Source organism: Chaetodon trifascialis, chromosome 8 (assembly GCF_039877785.1).
Source record: "Chaetodon trifascialis isolate fChaTrf1 chromosome 8, fChaTrf1.hap1, whole genome shotgun sequence".
NCBI lineage: Eukaryota > Metazoa > Chordata > Actinopteri > Chaetodontiformes > Chaetodontidae > Chaetodon > Chaetodon trifascialis.
The window spans coordinates 21531823-21551111 of NC_092063.1; the positions used below are offsets into that span (position 1 = coordinate 21531823).

Below are 19289 nucleotides of genomic sequence, written 5' to 3' on the forward strand. Positions count from 1 at the left end.
CAGCTCAGCCAGAAGACCGGGATGTGCACTGGGCTGCACACACACACACACACACACACACACACACACACACACACACACACACACACACACACACACACACACACACACACACACACACACGCACACAGTCTCTCTCTCACACACACACAGGCACACACCTTGATTGAAGCATTATTTTCAATCAGTCATTGAACCTGACACATTTTCTCACCCTCTGCATTAAGAATAGCACACACACATGTGCACAATGCACACACATATCAACTTTTACTCCTGCCAGACCATTAAACAAGAGAGGAGCCCCTTTGGCTTCTTAATGGAAATTGCCATTTCAAAGCCTTCGGAGAGAGATGTTAACCTTGTGCGATACTTGTGCCATTAAAAATGGATCAAAGCAGCTGAGCTTTGATGTAGATGGAAGATCTTATTTGGGTCGTGGTAGCAGAGCCAGGCTGACTCCCCAGCACCCTCTGCTGGGAGCGTTTGGCTTTTCATTATTGGCCACAAGTTGTGTTATCCACTTCTGTGTATTCTAATTGTTTTAACCCCTTGCTGCACCCAAAATTCCAACTTGAGGCAATAAGCATTATGCTAAAGACACAGTTTTGAATAAAAGTGAAAAGGGAGACAAAAGAGAGGCAGCGAATAAGACCGCAGCTGTTTCCTTTTTCTTTTCAGTCAGTCCATCAATCAGGTTTTGTTATGCAACGTGAGAGCCGATGTGGACTGTCTGGGGTATCGTGTCCAGAGAGAGCACAGAGGGGAGAGGCACCTCTGGGTGGGTGTTGTTGCTGATGATGGGGGGATGAACTTTTGACCCTCAGCGGGCAGTCTGAAAAACTTGGCTCCCCTCGTATTAGAGTCTCCCCCACAGAGCTCAGCTTAGGCTTGAGAGTGAACACACTGTCCAAAAAGATAAATGACTTTGGGGTGGGGAGCAGGATCACCCACCTGTGTGTGTGCATGTGTGCGAGTCCACTGTAGTATGAGTGTGTGTCCAAGTGCTTCCTTGTAGACTGAAAACGGATAGAGACAAAAAGATAGGCTCCATTTTGCTGTGTGTATGTGCTAGTTTGTATCAGACAGACAAGGCAATTGTGTGTGCATTCATGCAATTCCTCTGTGGGTGCAGCCAGTGTGTGCATCACCGCCAGTGCGTATGCTTGTGCACACCCTTGTGTAAAGCGCAGAGTGGGGGGATTGAGCGGCAGAGATGGAGATGGAGACACAGATACAGAGAGTGAAAAAAAACATAAATAATTGATGATAGATACCGCCTTGCATCTGCTGCCTGCTGCCACTGGGTTTGTTCAAAGTAGATATTGATGCAGGGTCTTGCTAAAACAAAGCATGACCACCCCTCTGCTCTGACCTCATTATCACATTAGGAAAGCAATAATGCATCGCTTTTTAAAAGGGCAAAGAAATTACGTGCTATAGATGGAACTGTTTCTGCCTCAGATCATCTGCCAGATCTGCTGAATATTCATTTTTTGCCATATTATTTAACACAGGGGGAAAAGAAACCTATTCCTGGTTGTCAGGAAAGTGAGTCAGGAAAAACAGATCCAAATGGGATTGTTAATTAATTGAATATTGGCTTGTTAGTGTGGAACGCATGTGGAGTTTCTCAGGATTATGTCTGCGCTGGTTACACATATCGGTCAAAAACGAGTGGGTTAGGCTGTTTGGAGAGACTCTGTATGTGATGGACTTTAATGTGTTTTAGTTTTGCTCCCTCCCTTCCTCCCTCCCTCCGCAGGCCTATTTTTTCTCAGTTTGCCTCATTAAATCTTTGTGGAAATTCTCCAGCTCTTGTGGAAGAGACTTTCTTTTGATTAGGCTATAAACAAATGGAGGAGTTGGTTGACATCTCCCAAGACCGTGGCCCTCTTTTGTTTTGCTGCTGCACTGTTGCTGCCCCCTCCCCACACTGACAGGACTCGAGTACTATTCCCCAAAGCCTTTATTCTCGCTCGTTTTCTTTTTTTTTCTTCCCTTTCCCTCACCCAACTCCAACCCCTCCTCCCCTCTGCCTTTGTGAAGACAGCCCCTCAACCACTCCCCCCACCTCTCTCTCTCGCTCTCTCTTGCACTGTCTCGCTCGCTCGCTCTCTCATTATGCGCTCATCCGTTCCGCTGGCTGTGGGCTGAGAGAGGAGCGCTCAGGAGGAGAGTGTTTGGGAAACCAGCAACACGCCGCTGCTGTTTCCTCCAAAAGAGAAAAAACCACAGAATGTCAGGAGCTGCTTTTCCTTTTGCCAACACTTCTTCTCATTCCCGTTTACTTGCCCTCTCTCTCTGTATTACCGTGTCTGTCCGATGACTTCTCTCATTGACTCCCTCCAACCCTGCTTCAGCTGGCTGAGTGCGCTGACACTGGGACCACTACCTGCTGCCCGGGGATTAAGTACGCTATGAATACCCGGAGCCTAATTTGTTGTTTTGGCTGCCAGTGAATGTTGGATCCCCACAGAGGAGACGCTGCTGCATAAATCCTTGCGGCCAGGACACTGGGAGCGCCTCTGGACTAAGACACCCCAGTGACACAGGGACTGGATGCTCGGGGAAGCGTATAAAAGACGGCAAACCAGAGAAAGAAAGGAAGTTCTTGCCTGAAAGGAAAAAATAGAAGAAGCTAAATCAACCTAAGTCTTACAAGGATCAGGACGCAATGAGAACCTTTTCCACTCATTATTTGCTTGGGATTCTCCGTGAGGGCGCTGACACAAGGGAAGAAAGCTCAACAAATCTCCGCCTCGAGCTTCTTGGTTGATTTTTGATCACACGCAGGTTTTTCTCCCTTTCTTTCACGAGTGGATTCATTTAGAGTGTTTCTGTATTTTGCTGCTCATCCGTAGCTGTTTGGGGAAGGATACGACTCGGCGCCGACAGGTCGAGTGGAGATTGTGGTCGTTCTCTGGAACTTTTTCCCCCCTCTCCACCACTTCTTGTGACCCAGCGCACCAGCAGGGTGGGGGGCAGTTGCTTACCCACTCCACGAGACTGCCGGGAATAAAGGTTATTGAACCAGGGAGGAGTGGCAGGCACGCAGGAGAGAAGGGGAGGAAAAACAAACCTCTTCTGCGAACCCGGGAGCATATGGTTTAGCGAGAGGCAGCCAGCTGCTTTCGAGCCATCCTGCTAATCACACTACAGCAGATACAAGTTGCTCGGGTGACGATGTCAGGTTTGGACGGATCTAACACGCCATGGTCATTTATCTTTTCACCGTGACACAAGCTCCCAGACCATAAGCCAAAGGAGTCCTTCCAGTGGATACAAAGAAGCAGCTGTGTTGAGTTAGAGGCACGTCGGGCAGATCATTGCTCAGGAGAGCGGCGAACCCTCGTTGCCCCAACAGGCAGCAGCCACAGGGAGCTTTAAAACATGCTCGGCTGTCACCTCTTAGGAAAATAATTGTGACACGTGTTGTTGGCGAGCAGCAGACCTTGGCTTGGTTTGTAGAGGCTTTTGACAAGGAAGACCCCTGTAACGTCCATCTAATTACCAGTGAGGGTCACTGGGAACAAAGGAGAAGATTCCTTTTGTGGATTTACTTTCGCTCTGCTTGGAAGTTTTCCGTGTGGATATTTGACAATCCAGAACACCCACATCCTAACGCACAGATTTCTGGCTTAGGTGCATCTCAAGCACATTAATGCCAAAAGCGCACTGACACACGTTTGCTAGCACATTTTCAGCACCCACTTTAATCCACATACATGTTTGCATTGTAAGTATAAACCACTTCACAACACACACATACTCACACACACTGAAAGCCCATTAGTTTGTCTTTTCCTATCGGGTGCAGCAGAATGGAGGTCGTGTGGACAGGTGGGGGGCTATAGGAGTTCAACATCTCTGTCCCCCTGTACGTCCTCTTTCTCCAAATGGATGTTGTTACCTCTAAAAATGTGTTGCTTGGAAACCGCTGAAAGCTTTCTGCTGCGATTCTCTGACAGGAACAGTCACCGGGTCCCTGCCACGGTGCACAGCTGGAACCGCAGCTGAAACACCAACCATCACGCATCTTTTTTTGCTTTTTATTTTATCTTCATCTTCACCCTCTGCCCTCACCCCGCCGCCATCATTTTTTCCAACGGGTCTTTGGGCACCCCTCGTCGCCCTCCTCGTCCCATCATCTCCTCCACCCTGGAGGGGAGGGGGTCATTGGAGTGGAGCATGAGTGGGTGCCACTATCCCTCGCCACCGCCACAGGAGCAGGACCGCAGGTACCAGCACAAGGTGTCCCTGGTTGTGCGCTACTTCATGATCCCATGCAACATCTGTCTGATCCTGCTGGCCACATCTACGCTGGGCTTCGCCGTGCTCCTGTTCCTCAACAACTGTACGTTGGTATAACAGAAACACAACTTTACAGTCTGCGGTGCATTCCGTTGTATCCTCCTCCACTGAACTTTCATAGCGCTGAATTGTATGGATCGCTCTTTGCCAATAGAATGCTTGCCATTAACCCAAAGATTGGTGCATACTTTGAGACTGAATTTAGCTGCAAAGAAATGATTTTGCGTCACTCATTCTACATAATTTTTACATTAAATCTCCTTGCTGAAACAAATACCCCCCACACACTAGCTCCTTTACCTCCCATGACGGCCTTATCTGCTCTTGAAGTAGGGACATCAGGACAGCTAAAGTCACAGCCCCCCTTTCCTTGATTCTGTGTCTGCGGGCTTGCGAAATTGCTTCATATCTCCTCCCCAAAGACTTGGCATTTACTTTGAACTGCAGGATGAAGTATTAAATGGCGATTAAATGCCTTTGGAGGATGAAAATTTGTCTTTTGGCCCGGAAACCCCTCCCATCATGTGCTGCCTCTGCATCATTCTTGTCTCGTTGTATATTCAAAGTAGAGCGGCTCATTAACAGGCAGAGGCATAATGTTTGTGTGTCTTAGTTACTGGTGGCAGGTTTAATGGTGGGCATCACAGTAGATTCTTGGGTCAAAGAATTTTGTGAGAGCAGTTCTGACAAGACAGGCAATTGCTTTATTTTGTCTTTGCTAACCTCAATGCTGGGTGTCTATTGAAAATCTTCAATACTGGTGCCAGTGCCTCCGCAACGTGACGGAAACAGACGTTCACCGGTCACTTGAGCGCAGTATGCATGACAGCTCACCTCCAGGTGTTCCGCTACCATTTGCCTTCCTGTGTTAACGGACTTGTTCATTCTCCACACTCTCTCTCACAGACTTGCACAAGTCTATTTCAGAGTGCCTTGCCAGTTTAGTCTGTGTTAAAGGTGAAATTCCTCTGTCCAAAATGAGCTTTGCAAGACTTGTGTCACATAATCACTTAGGGCCTTATGATAAGTAAGTTGAGAAAGTGCAGTATTAGTCATTTTCATGCTGCCAAATTTGGTTCAAAGTTGTATTTGAGAAACACTTTGAGAGGAGAGGCTCTGGAAAAACTCTTCAACTATGGTTGTTGTTTCATGTCAACGCTTTATCTCTGACGTTCTTTTAGTCCGTTATCAGGCTGTTGACTTTTCAGTCATGCACGAGGCAAAGTCCCCATAGCCCAGAGGATGTTACTGCAAAAAGTGCACCACTTTCTCAGGGTCTGTGTCTTTGCGACATCTTTGTCAGTCTCTCCTCGTTCTGATTGGTGGATGTGGGTAACCAGGAGGAGGGCGTTTCATTTGTAACCTTGTCGTGTTACCGAATCAGTTTCAGCCAGGCAGATTCTACGAGACTGAAGACAAACTCAGTTCAAGCAGGCAGTCTTCACCTCTCAGATGACCAAGCGAAAAGAAGTTTGCGCTGGGGAAATTGATGAAGTGTAAGGGCTCTATTACATTGCCAAGAGTCCTCATCATGTGGCCACCAGGACAGCTGCATAGGATAGTGATAGTGCTGGTAGTAGTGCTGTGTGTTTGTGGTGGGAGGAGGGGCGTCATGCAACCTCAATTTCTATTGTCTCCAATGGAGTGGAGTAAAGACACACACACACACACACACACACACACACACACACACACACACACACACACACACACACAAAGACACATTTCTTGCCTAACCCTAATCTCAACCTAAGTCTTCACCCTGAAATTTAATGACTCATGTCATGGGGACTGACCCACACACACATAAAACCCTGATGCCTGCCAGCAGAGCCCACACACAGACACACACTTGCTTTATCATTATGTATGACTGTACATCAGCTACACCAAGAGAGAAGGTGACACACATACAAAGATACATACACACATCTCTTCGTGCACATGGGTAAATGTCACAGGGAGACACATATTGATTCTCTGGAGATATAAGGTGAATGATGGCCATGTTGTGACATTCACAGAGGCAGGTGAATTCATGCAGACTTTGCCAGGTGCAAAGCGAGATGGGAAAGCCTGATATGTTTATGGAAAGACCTTATCTTGTCCTTTCATTATGGAAATGTGAAGAAGTCGTTTAGCTTCTCCCGGCGTCTCGGCTCACATTGTGCGCCACCTTCTCTGTCAGGCTCTTTCTGATTCGCTTTGTGCGGTAGCACGTCTGTATCTGTGTGTGAATGTTTGTTTGTGTTCTCACATGCTTACGAATGCGAGGCGGGAGGTACAGCCTGGATGTTTTCGCGTGTGCTCCTTTACACTCCCAGCAGAACTTCTGCATTTTCCTCATGCCAATTTCTGTTCCCCTCGTTTCACGTTTTCTTGAAATCCCCCCCAGATGGAAATCAGTTACCGTCATGACTGACCGGGAAACAGCTTCAGCAGACACTTCATTATTCACCTCTAGCGCCAGCCTCATCTCTCCCCTCTCCTCACTCACTCTCTCTCTCTCTCTCTCTCCCCCCCGAAGCCCCTGCTGTTGACAAGCAATTTTAAGTGAGCCTAAATTTAAAACTCAGCTGTGTCTTGGGATGCCGACGGGTATCGCATAAGTCCTGAGAAAGGCTTCGGCGCAGTGGTTGACGGGGCCCTGGAAAAATGTGTTAGCCGGGTAATTGATGTGATGTGTTTTATCTCCCTCATTATCCCTCACAGTGCAGAGACACCGGAGAGACGGCTGGGTGGCTGCACATCCTTTCTGAATGTGTGTGTTGCTGTGTTTGTTCAGCGCACGCAGCTCTGACAACTCTCTGGAGCTCTGCTTAGTGAGTCCGACAGCCGACTTGACTTGACAAGACTGGAGATGGTGGTTTGGTTGGGTTGTGCTCAGAACAGTGTATCATGATGGGCTCGAGGAACAGACCATGTTTCTAAGAGGCTGTCTGTTTGGGTCACTGGTAATTACTGAAAACACCAAAATCATCCCTGTCGATCAGTTCTTGTGCTGTTTACTGATGGTTATATAAGGAGATTGTGATTTTAAGAAATAGGTGCAATTAACACGAAATGCTGGATTTACTGTTTTTTCCTACCTGCTGTCAGCCCCCTTACTTTGCTTATAGCATTCCATCATTCAGTGCCACATATCTATGGACGGCTTTGGACAGTCTGTGCATAATTGCCAAGCTAAGCAAGAGGTTAGCGAAGATGTTTTCTGTTCAGTGCTGAAACGATTGTTTAATCAATCAGCCAATCAGCAGAAAATGAATCTGCCACAATTTGAATGGGCGATCAATCGTTTATCAAAGCTGAAAGTGTGAATTTGCTTTTCTCTGCTTCATATTGTAAACTGAATATTTTTTGGATTTAAGCTGTTCGTTGGACAGTATAGGAAATTTGAAAACATTTCCCTGGGGGGTTGGGGAAATTGCTTTTGTGCTATTTTTTGGCATTTTGTGGCCCAGGCAATCAGTCGTATAATCGAAAAATAATCATCAGATTAATCAACAATAAAAATAAGTGTTAGCTGCAGTCCTAGTTCTGTTTTTGCTTATTTTTTGTTTTGCCACCAACAATATCCCCAATTTCCCTTCTGAACAATGTAAGAAAACTGCTTAGATAAACTGTTATTGATCCATTTACGTTGACTGTTTAACAATGTCCTCATTTTCTAGCATCAAGGTATCAAAAAGGCAATGGACTCTGGTTTCATGAGACTGTTCTCCTGAGTGTTGCTCATACTCTGACATTTGACACGACAGGTCTTTCTTTATGTTTCCCAAACCGACCAGCCTTATGTCATCGTCTGCCGGGTGTTGACTGGGAGAGACCATGATGTCATTTGATTTATTAAGGGGGAAAATCTGATTGATTCTGCATGTGCTTGCCGGGGGGTCGTGACTGAGTGTAGTTTATGCTGATGGACTGTATGTCATAACTGCTGATGTGAAATTTCAAATCTTATCTCACACTTTTCAACCAGAAACAAAAACGACTTTCAACTTTCATCTGTGTTCTCAACTCTCATGTGCTTTTCTAATATTAAAAGTCATGCAGTGTGGTTTGGGATGAGAAGACCATAGAAACAATGAATGACAAAACAACAATGGCTGAAATGTACCCCTGTCGATTAGCCCAGCTGGGTTCCTGCCGGGCCCGGCCGCTGCATTACAATGTGTTTGATAGAAAAGCCAAGCCTGTAGACAGAATGTGTCTCTTTTTTGTAGCAACTCAATTACTTGGCCTTTACTCCTGGGAAGTCTCTGAATCTCGCCAAAACTAAAAACCTATTTTTCTCTCTTTCTCTTTTATCTCTTTCAGACAAACCTCCTCACTTCACACCAGCTCAGCCTCCTGATGGTAAGTCCTCTGTGGTTTCTCTCTGCTTGCCTTCGTGGACCACCGGTGTTTTGGGGGTGGACCTGCAAATAATGACCTTGGACAGCGGATCCCTGCCTTTGAAGTGGGCAGCCGTCTGTGTGCCGTGCCAGATTTGGCTGCACCGCTTTTTGTTTCGACACTGTTGGTATGGCAGGCACGTGGCCAGGTCTGCACAGGGCTTTGATGTGAGAAGGATCTTTTGATGACTTGATTTGATCTGCTCCGCACGGCTAGTTGGGCTGATGTTCAATACCTGTTAGCACAGCAGCATTCACATCCTTCTGATAGGGTCTAATAGGATAATAACCAGCCTTTCCCTGGGTATTCTACATTACTAGCGGCTGCTGGGGTTTGTAGGCCAGAGGCGCCGAGCAGCACCATCACCTCGCCTTGTTATCTACATGTTATCATCTCCCCCACACATATGAATCTTTGCTGCATTGTTTCAGTTGTTTTCTGGCCCAGTAACATGAGCTGTTAATTAAAAAAGCAACAATTTATTTTGAAAATGGTGGATCTCTGCGAGCTTTAATTGGAGGAAAACAGCTGGTTTTCAAGCTGCTATCATGAATATTTATCAGAGGCAGCACAGTGAGACAGTGTTTGATAGACTTTGGTGTTGTATTTTTTATTTTTTTGTCTGCATTGACAGACATTCAGGGATGGACTCCTACTAGTTCTGAAGGTGTTGTATCTTCCTGCTCGTGTGCAGGCTACAAAGCCAGAGGTTTAGAGGGAGAAAAGGCGAGGAGAAAATGTTTCTAATGATCCCAGCTGGCCAGCTGATGCCAGGGACAAAAGGCCACAGTGGGGGCTTGCTGAATCTGTTTCTGATAATTGCTCAATCTCTCGCCCCATAGGCCAGCTTGTTTGGAAAAGCGCTTTTTGCGAAAGATGTCAGCTTAAAAAAGTGTATCAAATTAGAGGTGGTTTATGATGAATTTGATTGTCTGGTGGATTCTGAACAATAGGCTGTTCCCTGTCAATGTGAAATGGCTGTGGCGTTTGGCTTCAACAAATAATTGTGCTTGATTGGAGCATTTCTCGACTCAGCCTCACCTCAACACCTGAGGAGTGTGTATGTCTATTTTTTCCCCCTTTGTGTCTCATATCTCAAAACGCTGGAGATTCAATCGCAGTCGGCACAGTTTGCAGCAACTATTTGTTTTTATGTTAACGAAAGATGAAATTGACTTGACAAATGATTATATCTCAAGGAGAGGTCTCTATTTGTCTGTTTTTGAAGCAAATATTGCCATAAAATTTGGCTCTCCACTGGGAAAATGAGAAACAGTATGCAGGCCGTGAAGCAGCCCATTTCTGTCTTCCATTGAATTTTCCCCTACAAAAGACGCCCTGCTTATCGATTGAGCCACTCATTTCCCATGTATTAAAGTTTTTGCTGTCTGAGGGGCACAGTTTGTTTCTGCACTAGTCAACCGTTTAAAAGCTGCTGCTAGCCCTTAATTACATTTCCAATAGTTCTGTAGGCTTTCCATCAGCAGCCTATGCTGTTTTAATATGCCAAGCAAAACAAAAGGCAGAGTCTCCAATCAGCGGGGTAAGCCTGCCCGGTGGGATGCAGTTTCTCCGGGTCATTTAATGCGGGAGAGATTAGTGAGACAATTAGAGCTGGCCCAAATAAGACAGTAGGCCACTTTTTGGAGGTGCATGGTTTTAGTAGTGGTGGAGGGGCGATTTAGAAGATGCTGTAGACCAGCACAGGGCTAATCTAGCTCTGCCATTAGTCAAATCTGCACCAAACAGCACAGGGCTTCTTCTACTGAACTTGTCCTCAGTGCCAAGGACGCTCTGCTCCACGCTACTTCATTCCAGGAAATCAAGACAAGATACCAAGGAGTCTGCATTTTTAAACAGCCTAATTTGTCTCTGAACTGCTGTTGATGAGACGTCCTTATTAGAGCGAGGAGATTCTGCAGAAAGTAAAGGAATTTGTTCTGCAAATTAGAGCGAGAGAATCTTGGGACTCGCGTGGGGAAAATGCAGGTTCGGCACAACACAAGTAAAGCTCTTAGATGATATTTATGGTGTGCGCCACCCACAAATAGCTGACGAATCCTCCCCAATGAATGGCCTATAATCACCAGTCAAAAAAAGTGACAAAAGTCACAAAGCAGCCTTTAATTAGACTCTCTCTTTGAAAGCTCAAAGCAGCAGTTGCTTGGCTCAGGCCACGCTCATTATTGCCTGTCGTCTCCTGATAATACGACAGTTGTTGCGTGTTTGGCCAAAGCTAGAATTTGCAGCTTGAGGGATTAATATTGGACTTTGGAAAGCGGGTCAGCTCTAGGAAATGCTTGATGAATGAAGCTCTCGTCCCCCAGTTGTCACTGTCAACATCCAGATGTTTGCCCCACTGGTGAAGGACATAGGAAGGAGGCAGTGGTATATACAAGCTCTCAAGTCAGATTTTTTTTATTGAAGATTTAATTACTTAACTGGGTGTTTATGTCGTGGGATTTATGGCAAGTCTACTTGTGATAGAAAATGACAAAGAATAGATTCATCTCTTGAATTCTGTCTCAAGGACCTCAGGCTGACAGGAGAATCAGGCGTATGTGGCTCTCTGGAGGTGTCCTTCATTTCGTCCTATTACAGCCTTAGGTGACTAAACCATGTCCAAACAGGATCCAAAATAGGCCGGAGACTCAAAGGAAAGGAAGTGTAATGGAGACACACGCCTCAGACAGTTCGGGGGTCTTCTGTGACTGTAGCTGTCTCCAGCACAGCCCGCCTGGCAGGAGCCTATTTGCCGGGAATTTCAATTTTGAATTTGTCACTGACAGTGCTCCCCAGAGGATGCTCCTCACTGACAGACAGAATAAACTCCTGGACTGAAATGTGATTTGATCTAAGATGGTGGGGTGCCTGGAAAAAAAAAAGTGCCAGTGGGCTCAGTTACCCTTTGAGAACACTACCTCTACCTAAAGAATTGACATAACTCTCTGTCAGCTCTAGGAGAATACAGTAACTAAGCACTCCACACCCATTACCCCCTCAGATAGGGGGAAAACACACACACACACACACACACACACACACACACACACACACACACACACACACACACACACACACACACACACACACTCTCATGTAATTTATTCTGCCTGGGCCTATCCCTGTGTTCTTGACAGTAAGCCTGACTCGGAGAGAGGCAGAATTAATTATGACTCCTAGGCCTATCTTAATTAAATCATTTCGCATCATAGATTTCACACAACAGAGGCAAAATATCTACCTCATCTTTTAGCCGGGCTGGGGGTACTGGCTGAGAATGTCTGACATCAAGATAGTAAAGATACACTGTAAAGTTGCCTGTCTAGGATTAGGATTTCAGAGAGGAGTTGTCATGTCCGGCTTTAAAACAGAGTGGCTTGTTAGTCAAGAGGGGGCAGTGGGCAGCCTTGACTTTATCAACGGAAAAGTTTGTTGCCCTTTGAAAGTACACAGAGCTTTCAAATCCTCACCTGGGTCAGGGTAGCATGTCTCGTTTCGTGTCTGTGGACTCAGCAGATGCTTATGTGAGCGTCTGCAGAGCTTAGTAAGTAGTGTTTTTTCCTAAACAAAGGTCAAAGGCAAAGGAATTAGCCAAGTCCCGTCAACCCCCATGTCTAACAATCCATCTTTGACAGCGTTCCCACGCAGGCTCGCCTCCCCTCACCTCAGCTTACCCAGTATTGATCTACCAAGATAGGTTAGAGGCAGTATTCCAAAGAGAGAAAAACAAAAATATTAGCCAGAAAAGAGAGAACTGAGTGGGCAGGAGCTTTAAAGTGCACCACTATTTGCTTTTTATTCCCTATGACACGCAGTAATTATTGACACAGTTTGCAATGCGGGTTTGCTTTGATATGTCCCCCGTCTGTGAAGCGACCCCCACTGATTGTTGATGCAGGTCACTCCAGGACCTCGCACCTTGTAAGGATCAGCAGTTCTTTGATGTGGATGGACAGCATGGGGATGAGCTATCTGTACGCTGATCGCCACGCCTGATTGGTTTGCATTGGGCATCTCTGTTTCATAGAAGCTGTGTGGAGGTGTGATCTCTGATCTGGAGTATTGCAATCCACATATCAGCTTCAATTTGGCCTTTTAAATGCCCTCCTGTTGCCAGATAAATGTTAAAAAGCCAGCCACAAATTGCACGCAAATCAATTTTCAGTATGTGTTTTTATAGTCAGCCTTCAGTCCTTATATCACTCAAAGATATACCTCCACACTGATGAAAGCGTCCTGTGATGGCTTTTTATTTTTCCTCATTAATCGCACAGTAAATACATCCAAACTTTGTAGGAGTGATTTCCTTCTTCCTCGTGGCGGAGCTAGAAGTAATAATAGAATAGAAATTAAACAAACCTCCAGTATGCAGCCTCTTTGAAATGAAATAGAAAGAATGACATTACAAAACATCAAAACCCCATTGACAATATGAATTCATGCGAGCTAATTAATAGTTTCTAGCTTCTTATTGAAGCCCTTATTGCTTGCATTGGAGATGCAGAGAAACGGTTGAAAGCCCACTCCCTCTCAGGTCTTTGTCATATATTGGAAGTAATTAGCGTGTAGAATGGCCTAATGTCACTTTAAATGAGCTCTCTATGTTCTTCACGTGTTTGCGGCAACGGCGGCCATTCAGCACCATTAAAAGCCCGTGCCGTTCATTCCTTCTCATTAACACAGCACCAAGTTATTTTAAATAGGGACTCAGTTGTCGTTCCACTTTGGGCTGTGATGGGCAGGCGCTAATTTAATTGTTGGGTGGCGATGTCAGAAAATAACCACACTGGGAAGTGTAACCAGTGCAACGAATTTCATTGTCAGGTTGTTAATTAGAGGAAAATAAGTGGCTCGCTGTGTCAACGTGTTGCTGAACAATATTAGGCTGTGATATCCTGCTATTAGCCAAGTCCTGCATCACAGTCACTGTTTTCCTTATTAAGAAGTGCAAGTTATTGGAGCGTTTCGCTCCGTGCTGACAATATCCTGACTGTTCGCACAGATACTGTATATGTCTTAGTTTTCTGCAGAGGCAGCGGTGAAAGTCAGGCATCTGCAGTTCAGTGCTCTCTTGCTCGCTCTTGTTCTGTCAGACACACACACATACACACACTCTAACTCTCTCTTGAACATTTCACCCCTTGCTTCTTGTTTTTCTTCACTCAGCCAGAAACATTGTTTACAGATTGCAGTTGAACCTCAGGATGTGTGCACGAACACACTTACACTAGGCACACACACATTACAGAACCCCAAACATCAGATTTTACACTTTGAATCAACTTTTATCCGTGTGTGTGTGTGTGTGTGTGTGTGTGCTGTGGGAATGTTGGTGTGAACGTGCTTTGTGTGACTGTGTGTGTGTGTGTCCCTGTTGAGTATGCATGATGAGTTTGTGTGTTTGTGTGTGTGTGTGTGTGTGTGTGTGTGTGTGTGTGTGTGTGTGTGTGTGTGTGTGTGTGTTCCTTTTACAAAGGGAGGGCAGGAAACTATTCATTCTGAACCTCCCACCATCAACCTGACCTATCACACACAGACACACACACACACACACACACACACACACACACACACACACACACACACACACACACACACACACACACACACACACACAGAGGCTGCAATGAACCGATTCCCTCCCTCAAATTCTCAGACTTAAAGTGGAGATATTAGTTTGCTTGTTTGTCTTCTGTACCAGTTTGGATGGTTGTCATGGCAACCAGATGTGCAGCTAGTTGTGGTCCAGTCTGTGAAGTCCCAGTAGAGCCCCAGACTTCCATCCTGGTAAACAGTCTATTCATAATTCACTGCTCATATGGTTGCTCCATCTGCAGTGAGTAGGAAATCTCACCCACCCTGTTAACAGGCTCACACACACACACACACACACACACACACACACACAGTGGATAACTCTTTGCCTGCATGTGTTGTTGTCATCCCATTTCGTCTGACCTCTGGACCCTGAACCCCTGACGTCATCCAGAATCTGCGTGTGTGTGCGTTGAATGCACTGTATGTATTCTGCTTCAGTGAAGACCATTACAACACACTGACACATGGTCGGGCAGCATTTACACCTGGTTAGTTTTTTTCACAATAAGGATATACGCACACACACACACAAACATATGCAGCATGCTGATCGTTGCCCTCTCTGAGCTTTAATAAGATTTATGATAGCTGAGCGCGAGCCAGACGGCTGAACATATTGAGACAAAGAGAGAAACAAAGAGGAAGAGACTGTAAATCACTATTATTTGAGTGTTTCTGTTCATCTCGTTCCCACAGTGTAAAGAAAAACACAGGAATACAGATAATATACTGTGTATATTGTAGCTGGGGGAGTGAAAACATATTATATGCCACAGTGAAACACAGAGCCAGCCGGGGGGATAGACTCATTAAAATGTTTACCCACCTGTCAAAGTCTAAAACCTGAAGTCAGTGTTTATGCGTGGCCCTGTTTATGCAGCTATGTGGATTCTATGTATGTGTGGAAGTTTTGCCTCCACTCGACTATTGTTTACTCTGGTGAGCACATAGCAGCCACGATGCCATGACACTCTTGTGTGAGGCAGAAATAACAAAAAGTAGACGCACAAGACAGGTACAAATGCAGGTACAAATCAGCTTTATTTCTTAATCAGAGTAATCTTTCTATAATTGTTATAATAGTTCTCTCGCATTCCTTAGGGCTGAATACAAAGTCCAACATAAACGATATAGATGGCTGCGTTGGTGTAAATGTACACATATCACATGCTCATATTGTATTTAAATCGGCCTCTTGTGCTAGCATCTTAAGGAAGCATGTTTCATAAAGCCCCAGAGCCCAACACTTTGAATGAGCCAATGATAAGCTGTAGATGATCCCTCTAGATCCCATATCAGCTGATTATATTTTCAAAGATTAGTTTTCTTCCCTTGCGCTCCAAAAAATATAAAAAAAAATCCATCCAGCAATGCATTTACATGCACAAACAAGAAAAAAATTGATTCATCAGACCATTGGCCAAGTTGCCTTCAAATTTCAGCTTCAGCTGTTGAGGCCTCTTTGCTCGGCACAGCAGAATTCAGTCATCAAGGATGAAACTAATGACAGATTTTACTGGGAGTGCTATGAGGTGCTTGTACAGCTCTCAGTCTGTCTCCCCCAACCCAGCGCTGCAGATGTAGAGACGTGCGTGTGATCTTTACATACTGCACTGGGTTTCTGCTGTGCAGTCACACGTATGTACATAGACGTACACAGTCTGCAGAGTCATGCATTCGGATTGCAGACGGTGGGAGATGGTGACTACAGGGAAATGGAAAATGTCATTTGGGCTTAAGTGGTCAGCGTTCAAGCCGCGAAGATAACCAGCCATTCAATTTAAAAAATAAAAACCATCACTGAGCAAGTCAGCGTGAGAATGCTCTTCCTCCCTGTTGTCATTTTATTTTCCAACCAATCGCTGTCCTCCAGCTGTGCTGCGACTGTGGCGAGGAGGAAAACAGCTTCTATATTCAGACGGAACATGATCTGTCTGTGGACTGTATCTGCCTGTCTGAAGAAGTAGTCCACATGAGAAGAAATGATGTTTCGTGCGCTGTGGGTAAAATGAGAGGAGGCCATTTCCCCCCCGACAGCTGGCCTTGTGCGTGCATGGTTTTGTTCTATGCATTTAACTCATCATTACATTACTTTGGGCTCAGTTTTTTAGCCATACACCTCAGCGCGTGTGTACAAGAGAGAACAGAGAGTGTGCTTAGTATGCCAACAGCCTCGCACATCTGCCTGCTTGCTCATTTCCATAATGAAAGAGAGAGAAAGAAGAGCAGAGGTATAGAAACAGAACGACGAATTGACAACAATTTGAGCAGTTTAGCTGTTGTGTTTATTTTCTGAGGGATAGAAAGATGGAAGTTAATGTGTGTGTCTCTCTTGCGCGCAGCATACGTATGAACGTGTGTGCCTCAGTGTGTACATGTGTAGCTCTGTAATTTGCTTCTTTTAACAGGTCTTTTGTTGTGTGAGTTTTAAGTTTCCACATTCGCACAATGTGATGAGGATAAAAACAGAAAACCCTGTGAAAAATGGCAAAGGTTTCCCATAATAAGCCGACAGACAGGCCGGTGTGCGCGTCTGAATATCTGCTCAGCGCTCGTTCAGTCGAGCAGTTCTTTTTCCGCTGGAGTCTCATGCACCCTCGTACACTCTGTAGCTCCATAATTATCGGTTGGTGTCACTGAAGGCAAGCAGTGCGTGCCTGGTGCTACGTGTGCATGTGTGCTCCCGTAACTTGAGGAAACTGCTGCATTTAACTGTAAATGGATATTTGCTTCAACTCTTTGTGAGGGTCAGGGTTAAGGGTTACACTGCAAAATATGCACATCATGAACAAGTCATTTAAGGCTTAACTCCCCCAGTACCGTAGGTGAGACATTAAGGGGAGGTAATTGAATGCTTCTAGTACATTTTCATATCTAAGAAATGTTCTAACAAGGATAATGAGGCAGATTATTTTACAAATATAACAACAACTAAAAATAAAATAAGTGTTGTTGAAAATATGAAATTACTTGTCATCCACTGTCAGACTTTGGTCATTTTAAAAGGGACAGTATACCAATTTTACACAGAAAAGTCAGTTTACTTGTCATGAGGTGTAGCACACAGCCTGTGGAATTTACCGCGCAGGGGTGATGTAATGAAAAGATGCCATTGGTTGCATTCTGGGAAATTCAGGATTTCTGTTGCTTGATCCATACTAGTGACTAAAAACCAGCCCTCTGTTTGAATTTTGACTAATCTTTGTTCACGCATCTTTTGTGACCGCCCCACCTTTATGGAAGTGGAATAATATATCTGATTTATGAGGTAAGAAAGAGCCGGAGCAGCCCTTTAAAGGAGAGAAATAGTTTAAGACAGGGCTTTTTGTGTGTGTGTTTAACTTACACGACAACACCTGCAAGCTCACACACTCGCATATATCTAAAGGCACCAGCGCAGCGCAGAGTGAGGTGTTTTATGTATGTGTCTGGCTTGATAGATGGTTGAATGGGTTGCATATCAAATAACCGCAAAGCACTCAAATTCAGTCAGTTGTATACCTCCACACATGCACTCAACACATGCCTCACACATGTGGAATTCGCGAGCTCACACACACGCACACGCACACACTCACACATCTTGTAGGAAACAAGGCATCCAGTGAGAGTTCCTCCACATGTGATGCATATTAGCTGTGACATTTCCCCCTGGTGTCAGACGGCTCTCATCTCGCACAGCTGTCTCCTGTCACTACACTGCAAAAACTCCATTTTACAGGAACAAGTTCTTTATTAAGTTGGTTCATCAGCAGGTTGACACATTTTCATTTTAGTATCTTTGACTTATTTTCACATGTTAAGTGATGGATTGCTCCATCTCTGCTTCATCAAGATACTGTAACTAGATTCAAGAGCACGGTTGTAACTGGTGGTACTTGAGATTCTTGCTTTTTAGCCTGATAGGTTGAATCAGTGTTTAATCAGCTGTGATAGCAGAAAGGATAATGTTTGAGGAAAAAAATGCTTTTACTCTCTCCATACTCAAACTGGATGGGATCTTTTTTTTTCCTCTTCTTAATCCTTTTGCTCTCTATCTCCTCTCTTTGCTCTAGTCCCTCTAAAATTAACGTACAAACAGATTCCACATAAAGACAGGCACCACCACAGACTAAACTACAGTTCCAAGCTACGCAGCACAAAGACTCACAACTGTGGCCACAATACCAGGTGTTTTTATGTCTGCAGGAAATGTTCTACTGAATAGTGTGTGTGTGTGTGTGTGTGTGTGTGTGTGTGTGTGTGTGTGTGTGTGTGTGTGTGTGTGTGTGTGTGTGTGTGTGTGTGTATGCACAGTAGTAGGAGGAAGGAAATGGGGTGCAAAGAGGCACTGGTGCAGCTGTGGAAGACGTTACTGTCACTTTGGGTCCCAGTTAACTCTGGGAGTATCTCAGTGGTTAGATGACATTGAACTGTTAAACAGTGGTTCCCAATCTGCGGGGCTAGGACCCCCACAAATTGTCAGGAGATGGGGAAAAAAATAGAAAAAAAAAAAAATAGTTTGACCTCTTGTGACAAGGGGTTGCAGTTATGCATAGCTTCATGTTACGTTTTCACAAGTAAATAATGTGAGTACTCACTTTGTAACCTGGAAAGTGTCATGGAGCAGGAACAGTAAGGTGGAAGTGAATGGGGAGGGAAGGAAGGAAGAGTAAGAAGACAGGGAAGGAACTGAGGGAAGAAAATAAAAAGGAAGGAGGGAGGGGGGAGAGGGGAAAAGGAGTAAAGGGGAGAGACTGGGAGAATAAGGGAGGGCAGGTTGAGCAAGAACTCAAACATAAGCACTTCCAGCATCCTCCATCCTGAGAATATTAAGTTATCATCATTCAAACATTGACCTGAACCGAAATCGCCTTCGATTTATCTTCCTCCTCCTCCTGCCTCTCCCAGAAATCCCTTCCACTTTGCCCCGGCATTCAGGGCTTGTCACCCTGGGGAGAGGACTTAGCACCTTTATGTGTGTCTGTGTGTGTGTTTTA

General features: G+C 45.1%; 1 protein-coding gene across 6 annotated transcripts in view; it reads left to right on the forward strand.

The window, feature by feature from the left end:
* agrn (agrin) overlaps positions 1-19289 on the forward strand; it is a 240347-nt gene that overhangs the window by 87683 nt on the left and 133375 nt on the right. For 5 of the 6 annotated variants that reach the window (XM_070968416.1, XM_070968417.1, XM_070968419.1 and 2 more), the window contains one exon: positions 8632-8670. In XM_070968416.1, the coding sequence (XP_070824517.1) occupies positions 8632-8670 (39 nt within the window). Of the gene's footprint in view, positions 1-2148; positions 4358-8631; positions 8671-19289 lie in introns of those variants that run through there. The other variant, XM_070968420.1, reaches the window with a different exon arrangement.